Source organism: Tachypleus tridentatus, chromosome 11, assembly GCF_004210375.1.
Source record: "Tachypleus tridentatus isolate NWPU-2018 chromosome 11, ASM421037v1, whole genome shotgun sequence".
Taxonomy (NCBI): Eukaryota; Metazoa; Arthropoda; class Merostomata; order Xiphosura; family Limulidae; genus Tachypleus; species Tachypleus tridentatus.
Window position 1 is genome coordinate 99,158,439 of NC_134835.1, and position 9,529 is coordinate 99,167,967.

Here is a 9,529-nt window from a genome sequence, read left to right on the forward strand (position 1 = left end):
TGCAAGAAAGTAATGGTCATATGATTAAACCCTTTCCAAGTCAGTAAGCATGTTTCAGGTTTAAACTGCTCATCTGTATATCAAATTTAAATTTTATGATATTGTAACATTAATTTACATTTCTGTTCCAAGCAGTATTCCCTGTTTACAATACTCAGAATTTTTATGTTAATCCCAAAGTGTACTTCTATTTTTCACAAGAAACTTATCCCTTGAGAATCATATTCTCAAAGTTCGTTTTCTCACCTGATTTTTTCTTAAATGTTATATCAGTATAGCCTCTCAAAGGCTTAGGTCATATAGCTGTCACTAGTTTTTATAAGGCAGTAGCAGCTGTATTGCCACCCTCCAAGGATGTATGAATAAAAAAAAAGTAAAATAATGAAACTTTTTTTTTCTAATTTAATTCACACAAAAAAAACAGTTCAATTTTCAAAATTTTTCAGCTTTTCTGCCTATTAAAGAATTGAACACAGCAGGTGATTCATCAACTATTAACAAAACTTACCATTCAAAATAACTACTGGCAAAGTTTAGACAGTACTGTAAAGAGTATTATAAACTACTGAGAGTAAATAAAATGGTGTTAGAAGTAATTTATGGTTTCATGAGAAAGTTACAAGATATGGTTTATGCAGAATAAGAACATGACACTTAGTAAGTGTAAAAGACTTAAACCACAATCTAATAATTATATACTTTCTTTAGACATTCTTTTCTTTCTTGGAAATATTTTCATATGAAATTATTGTTGTTTAAAAGTTATGGCAAGGTTCTTATATGACACCAGGCAAGTCTTATTAGGTTCAGAGTCAAATGTGTATAGCAAAATATGATAGTGACTCAAATCCTTACTTACCATTATTCTTAAGTTCAGAAACAAAATTTTATTCTCCAGATAATTATAAAAGAACTTTTTATTTTGACCAATGTTTCATCTCTGAAACTTCTTTGGGATTAGTACATATATACAAGGTGGCCCTTAAGTCCCTACCCATCCATATATTGTGTCTAAACAACATTATAATACTAATGATGAGTTGAAGGCAGATGTTACCGTGGCATTTGGAACAATAACCCCTGCTATGTTGAGGAAAATGTCTCATAAAACATGGTGTTACATAATATTATGCAGCGAGAATGAGAGACAGCACACAGATACACTGGATACATATAAGATATATGGATGGGAAGGGACTTACAGGGCCACTGTGTACATACACACAGTGGTGTATTTAGGTAGAGGCTAGATGGGGCTCAGTTCCAGGTCCCATGATCTTAATGGGACACTCCATTGATAATTTTATTCTTTGCAAAAATACATGGGATGTTGAGCCCACAAAAATTAGCCCCTTGGCCCATACAACCTTAAATCTGCCATTGCATACACAGTTGAACATACTAAGTCTAATGAAGATGTAAGAGCTAAACATTGGTCAAAATAAAGTTATTTTATAATTATCTTGAATATAAAGGTATTTTCTAACCTTTTTATCAAAATATATAAATCCTTCCAATATGCACTACAAATTATAAAAGACAAAAACATTAAGTTTGGTGTGTTCAAACATGGCACACAAAGTAAACAATTTATAGAAAAGAAAGTATACTCACCACATACAAAATAATTTCAACCAAACAAAAATACTGTTAACTAGCAACTGATCCGCTGAATAATCATATCAATTTGAATAAAATCATCCATTACCCTTTTATTTTTTCAAGAGAAAAGTGAAGAGGTCTTCACCTATCATTATAAAACAACCCTCCCATTGTTAGAATCATCCTAGTAGGCCTTTTATGAACCTTTTCCAACAGGTTAATATTCTTAATAGGCAAGGAATATAAAATTGTAGAAGTATTCCAAGTTAGGCCTAATAAACAACAACTATTATCAGATACCTACAGTTTTTACTGTGTGACTAATATCAGAACCACTGTCATTATCTTTCTCTTAAAAAAAATTGTAGCAGAATTTGTGTAGTTTTATATAGAGCAAATTATTATTGCAAGGTTATTCTATAAGAAAATATTGTTATGTAATTTTTTTGGTGATTGCATTTTTCTCACAAAGTAATACTTGCATTTTTAAGACTTAAAAAACTAGTATGTATGAATTTTGTCTAACCCATTAAACAATAGTTTTTTTAAACAAGAAACAGTTATTACTTAACACTTGTAACATGGCACAAAATTGCTTCTAAATTAATGATAAAATGTTTAATCACTCTAAAACAGTTTGTAATTTTTACCTTATCAAAGATCCCTAAAAACAAGTTTTTTGCAAAAGGTGGTCTTTTAATCTTGGGTGTCTGTTGTGGCTTCAGAGCTTCTTGTCTGTCTTCACCTTTTAGTTGTTCAGAGACTTGACTACTATCAGCAAAAAATCTTAACATCTGCAGCCACCCACAATTTTCAGGACTAACATGTCTGACAACTTTAGAAACAGATAATCCAAAGGGGGATGATCGTAACAAAAATGCTGCTTTACGTAGTGTCATCTCAAAGAAACTTATTAACTGTTTAATGCCCTAAAAAAGGAAATTGTGTTCAAATAGATAAATTTCAATTCATAGAATAAACCATATAGTTAATTTTATAAAAAACATTAAACTTTCAAAGGGTGAGTTTTATACAACATCTAGTATTAGTCACAATAAATTTTAAGGAAGAGCAGAAAATTGAGCAAAATGACATATACATACATCATCCTGAGGACAGCTGCAAAACAAATGTATATCAATAAGAAATAAAATTAAAACCTTTATTACACACAGCAATAACGAAAACCATGAAGCCATTAAAAATACTAGTAATTTGTTGTGATCTCATATGTATATAAAAACACCTAAAACCTTCTTTGCAAAATTCTTGACATTTTCTAACATATTTATAGTCAAAATAATTTCAAACCAATAATTATAGGTTTAAAAGTTTTATATAATACACTGTGCCCATAAATCTAACTATAATTGAACGTAAATTAGTCATTTAGTCACCCTGTAAATTATTATTAATAAAAGATAAGTTTGGAATTTTAATTTATGAGAGAATTACCTTTGTGTACGAACAAGTCTCAATGATTAGGTTAGATGATACGAGTTTTAACAATGAAATGTGTAAAGCTAATTCCTGAAGCAAAGAAACTAAAAAATAGCTTACTCTTCATATAAAGAAGCAGGGTCAAGTATCAGTGTGTCAAGTGCTAAAGACTTGGGAAATTTGTTTGGAATAACTGATTCTGGGACCTTGACAGTAGTTTAAATCCATAGTAAATGTAGATTACTAGATATAATAAATATTAAAGGGAATGGATTGGGGCTAAATTCAAACATAACAATAACTGAGGTACTAATAAAGATTTAGATTTTAAATGTGGTTTCTTAACAAAACCATGAAGCTCTTTGCTAAGTTTTTATTTCTTGTAAAGAAACAAATAATTCTCGATTCTAATTGGAAAATTTTTTTAGAAAAGAAGGTTTTATAACATTATTGGCTACACATGAACTCTAGCAAATTCAAATTGTTCAGAACAGTTATATTATCAGCTAAATCATAAGACTTCATAGAAACATGACCATCTGGTTTTTCAAAGCTGTCCTTGTACACCCTTCTCACTTGAGAAAAGTACAAATTTCAACACATTTTATTTTTCACTAAATCATTAGTTTTAGTCTTAAACTTCTTTAAAGGTCTAAATAACAGCAACTCATTCCATAAGTCAATATTGCTGTTAGTTAAATAAATAAAACTTAACTAAAGCCTATTTTTTTCAAGTCCTTTGGCAGCGAAGAGCTCATTTTCAGAGAAGATATTTTTGTTTTTCTAAAAGAATATCCAGATTTTGAAAAAGGTTACCTTCAGAAGTGAGGAAATCAAAATTAAGAGAAGGTTTGATAATTTCTTGCTTTGCATTGCTTCTTTTGATAGTTTTGTAGATGGAAGTCAAGGTTTCCCAACAAGTTTCACTTTCCTTTTATCCTTATGAATATAGTACAAAGAAACTGCAAGCCTTTATCCCACTGATCTATCAAATAATCTTGCAAACTTAATAAAAATCACCTCTTAACTTCTTTCTTCATGAGAAAATATTTTAAAACATCTTAACTCCTTAAAAATAGCTTAGTATTAGTAACCCTCTTCCAAACCATTCCCACTAAATATGGTATTTCTTAGAGAAGGAAACCTGCAGAGTACTTCAAATGAGGACTAACTAGTGATCTTTAAGATTTATAGAGATAAATTCCTCTTCTAACTTACTACCAATGTCTATAAATACAACCTAAAATGTTATTAGTTTCACTATTAGCAAAAGATCACTGCTTTGAGAGACTTAACTACCATGTTAAAATCCTATTAAGTCACATTTTAGAAGATAATGCTACTTAATAATCATATGTATATTAAATTATGGTTGGTTGATTTAGTGTTTTATGGCACAAAGTAGCTAAGCTATCTGTGCCAAACACCCAGTAAGAAGTTAAAATCAAAAGTAAAATTAGGAAATTTATAAAAGGAAATTAAGATAAAATAAAACAAAGTTAAAAAAAAGCATAAAACCTATGTTTACATCTAGTCTACAGCATTATGAGAAACACTACAGTAATACAAGTTGTAGAGGACTTTCTGTAGCATAACTGTAATTATCATAACTCACCAGAAAGACTAACAGGTAAGTACAAAAACCACCAGTCCTGGTTCGAGTTATTTGACATTATGGCCATTTTCAAAAAGTAAAGTAATAAAAATTTTAAAAGATTTGCAGCAAAATTTTAATAATAACTCATCAGGATGACTGACAGATAGTTTGAACAGCAGCGTTAGTCAACTGAAGTTAGCCTTTCCAGTTCTGGTTTCGAGTTATTTGACTTTACGGCTAATTTCTAATTTCAAATCAAACTAGATGGACTGTGATTCTCAAAACAGAACCTCATCAAAAAAGGGTCTAATGTATAAATTAAAAAACTGAAATGGCATTAAAGAGATTGATGGCCTTTAAAAACCTAAAACACATTTCCAAAGCGGACAGTGTCACCATCACCAATAACACTGCTCAACATTATGGACAAACCTTGGGACAGAATACGGTGAAAATGACACTGTCGTTGAAAGTCATAACGATGACAAGAAAGTAAAATGTGGTTTACTGTGACCTGAGTATCACACAGACTACACAATGGTGCATTAGCTCCAGATAAAAGAAAACAATGAGTTAAAAAACTGTGAACAATGCATAGTCCAGTTAGAACAACTTCCTCTTACTGACTCTTACGAAAGAAGGATGGCCAAAGTCCAATACAGGGTTTTATTTGGAAAAGCTTGTTGTCATGTTGCTCATTCCAAGTTGAGTGCCAACTGGCTCAGAGCCTTGAATACAGGGAGATATGGAATAGGCACAACAGTGATAGTGCCAGAGCAGATAGATTTTGCTGCAGCATTGGCTAACTTATTCCCACAAATACCAACATGGCCTGGTATCCAGAAAAACTGGACAGAAGTAAATGTTAAAGATAATTGGGCCAGCCTGTTTTGAATATCTGCGAGAACAGGGTGTGAACTAATGTGAAGCGATTCCAGGGCCAGTAGAGAACTAAGTGAGTCAGTAAAAATAGTGCAGTTTGAGTACTGTTTAGCTTCTATGTGATCTGGGGCAAGAGAAATGGCAAACAGTTAAGCAGTGAATACAGAATATCTAGAGAGGATTCTGCATGCAACAACCAAACCACAATAAACCATGGCAGAGCCCACACAATCTCCTGATTTTGAACCATCTGTATAAATAGGAGAGGAAGGATGGTTCGAAAGATGTTCAGCAAATAACAGACAGTATTTCCAATCAGGAGTGTCTACTTTTCTCTGAACTTTAAAAAGGTAGGTCACATTTGGGGACCAGAGTTCAGGATCAGGGTAAATACCCCGTTGGCAGCAAAAGTGCATGAAAATAGTTTTAGAGAGACAGAAGTTAAAGCCATTTACTGTGGTCCACTTCAGAAAACAATTGAGGGCAGTCTCTAGCTGCCACTCAATATACCTCACATTCAATGACTGACAGGAGATGTGAAAGTCATTGACATAGAGCCTGTTTGCAACAGTAAGAGGGAGTTGTTCAGTGATGGCATTAATTTTCATACTGAAAAATGTGACACTCAAAACACAGCTCTGAGGGGCTCCCAAGTTCCTGTAGAAAAGAACACAAGCGTCAAACCCACACGAACTTGAAATCTCCTGTCCATTAAAATTTTTTTGTAAAAATGTGCAAATGGCCACATAACCCATATATATATAGAGGTCTCGAAAAATGCCATACCTCCAAGTTGTATCATAAGCTTTCTCAATGTGAAAGAATACTGACACAAGAAGATGTCATTTGAGAAAGGCCTCTCTGATGGACGTTTCAAGTCGAATCAGGTGGTCTGTGGTGGTGTGCTGTCGTCGTATTCCACACTGAGTGGATGAGAGGAGGTTGTATGATTTGAAGAACAAAATGAGACATTAACCATCCTCTCTAAGGTCTAACAAAGGCCAAAAGGAGCAATGGCAGATTTTCTATTCTGGAAAAGTATGGCCCATCGAGGAAGGAAAACGCAATCCTGGGTGGGATGCTTTGGTAAGGAACGAAGGACAGTTGCAAATGGTGGAGGTGCAAAGAAGGTTCATGAGACTATGTATAAGCTCTGAAATGGGGAAGTGTGGAAAACTCCAGTGTAGAGCTGAAGTCCTTGATGATGAACGGGTTCCAGCATCTTTAAGGTTGAAGCCGTTTACCTATGGACTGTTTTTTCACTATTTTATTAAAATTTTAATTGGAGTATTCATAATAAAAAAAAAGGAAAATTTTGGTGCCCACTGACCCACCCACCATGAAGTCCTACAAGAGGACCCACTATAATATCAAACAAGGGCACTGCAGCAATGCCAGGGTTTTGTGAGCACTATACTCAAACACCAGCAGCAGATACAATGTCCACAACACCTGTTGAGAACGTCCAACACTGGTACTTGGTTGACCCTACACCAAGTGGACCAGCTGACTGATCCAAGGGATGCTACCCCAAGACTGCCCATCTACAGGAATTCAAGGCCAAAGTGGTGTGTTGGGGTTGGACCTCTCAAGCACCAGGATTCTCTCCCCCCCCTTTACGGGTTGCCACATATGACAAATAGGTGGGTGGATGTTTAGATCCTACAGGAGGTAAACTGAAAAAACAAAATCTTCCCTGGAAGGCCCCCCTCACCATGTACCAGAATCCATACCAAGGGGTTTAAATTATGAATTAAGAATGAAACTAACAGGAAAAAGTGAAAACAGGTTCTCAGTCTGAACTCTGAATTAGCTGTTTGGGGTACTGATACTAATATTTTAATACAATACTAAGGGAGAAAATTCATGCTTTGTGTATGAAATATTCATGAAAAGTAACCAAGGTATTTTGTTTGTGAATGCATTATATTCATAAAAAGTAAAAGTAGTGCTGCATGTTTTAAGTAATTAAAACAGTTAAAAGAGCTATTGAAACTACTCATGCACAAAGTTAGGGACATAGAGTTTGAATGAATTTGATGTTTACACATGGCATTTCATGACTGCAAGGTTTGACATGAGCAGGTTAAACCTATTTCACAAGACATGATATCCACCAAATATCTCTAGTGCAAATGACATTTTTAACTAATTGGTATGATCAAAAATGATAAACTGATCAAGTTATTTAGTAAGAGATAACAGATCTAACACTGCTTTGAACACCTGGGTATCAGAGGCAAGTGTTGAATTTCAACAAGGTGATACCACCAGTTCTCTTGGTGCATACAATTTCCAAGCAAATGAAGTTCAAACACAAAACTTAAAACTTACAATACTGTCTGAAATGGAGATGAGGGATGACAGAACCATAACTCAAATACCTTTTCCCTATCTACACCCACCCCTCTCTTAACGAGTCTTTTTATATGGTGTTGTCCATACTTCCCTATTTCTAATTTCTTTAAAAACTTTAGAAGTACGCATACACATTACCATCTTAATTATGTAAATTAGTATTAATATTTAATAATATTAATAGTTCTTGTAATAGGTAAGATTCCTGTACACAATGAACTTCAACAGTTTAATTTTCAAATAAACTATGTCATTGTCCTATGTATTAAATGCTAGATTTACATTAACACAACTAAATATCACTAATTATTAATATTAAGCATTAGTCAGACTTACCTAATAATGTGATATTCAGTGATAAAATGATAAAACTTTTAATGAAAGAAACCTACAACTTAAGGTTGTAACTACGCTGCAGTAAAGGCATTTATTAAATTTACTTTTGCACTTTACTCGCCACTCCTACTTGAACGTATTGTTTCTTTTTTATCACTTCACTATCAACCAATCACATACACAAATCACTATACTTCTTCGATAATACTACATGCATCAACTATCCCTTAGAGCTCAAATAATATGTCGCCCTCTAGAATATACAGTAATTTTTCAAATTTACTCAGCGAAAAAACAACAACATTTCATGATTAAACTTAACCTTCAGATTACGAGTCGCACGCCTTAACCCACCTGGCTATGCGGGACCGTATGTCGATATGTATACGGTTTATGACACTTGTCAACACAGTCTCTTTTTTAAATACAAATACAATTTACAATAACGGTTATTACAAATAATAAGCGACATACATACGTTTTACAAACTTTGTTTGTTTTGGAATTTCGCACAAAGCTACTCGAGGGCTATCTGTGCTAGCCGTCCATAATTTAGCAGTGTAAGAGTAGAGGGAAGACAGCTAGTCATCACCACCCACCGCCAACTCTTGGGCTACTCTTTAACCAACGAATAGTGGGATTGACCGTCACATTATACACCCCCACGGCTGGGAGGGCGAGCATGTTTAGCGCGACGCGGGCGCGAACCCGCGACCCTCGGATTACGAGTCGCACGCCTTACGCGCTCGGGTTTTACAAACTAACAAACGGTATTGAGTCTTCTGTCTTCTGCTACTGGTAAAAGGAAATTTTTTTTCAAATTCCTGAAATAAGAGGGAGCTAGCTAACTCTGTATTCTTCTTTCTTCGCATGGCCTGGCATGGCCAAGCGCGTAAGGCGTGCGACTCGTAATCCGAGGGTCGCGGGTTCGCGCCCGCGTCGAGCTAAACATGCTCGCCCTCCCAGCCGTGGGGGCGTATAATGTGACGGTCAATCCCACTATTCGTTGGTAAAAGAGTAGCCCAAGAGTTGGCGGTGGGTGGTGATGACTAGCTGCCTTCCCTCTAGTCTTACACTGCTAAATTAAGGACGGCTAGCACAGATAGCCCTCGAGTAGCTTTGTGCGAAATTCCAAAACAAACAATCCTTTCTTCGCTTGTCACACATTGAATTTTTGTAATCGCTCAAATTATCTAATATTTTCGTAAAATATTAATATCCGATGAGAATCCGCTGAAGTTAAATAGTTGGTAACGTTCGAGGTTTACAAACTCTCCTAGTCTAATATCTGAAGTTTCCAATTACTAAGCAATT

At 34.6% G+C, this 9,529-nt stretch overlaps 1 protein-coding gene across 3 annotated transcripts in view; it reads right to left on the reverse strand.

Annotated features, from left to right (window-relative positions):
- Positions 1-8,589, reverse strand: part of LOC143232882 (complex I assembly factor ACAD9, mitochondrial-like) — a 53,803-nt gene extending 45,214 nt beyond the window's left edge. For 2 of the 3 annotated variants that reach the window (XM_076468893.1, XM_076468891.1), the window contains exons 1-2: positions 8,216-8,589; positions 2,253-2,531 (exon numbers count right to left, since the gene is read on the reverse strand). In XM_076468893.1, coding sequence (XP_076325008.1) covers positions 2,253-2,501 — 249 coding nt within the window. In that variant the 5' untranslated portion in view covers positions 2,502-2,531; positions 8,216-8,589. Of the gene's footprint in view, positions 1-2,252; positions 2,532-2,705; positions 2,722-8,215 lie in introns of all 3 variants that reach the window. The other variant, XM_076468892.1, reaches the window with a different exon arrangement.
- Between the last annotated feature and the right edge of the window lie 940 nt (positions 8,590-9,529).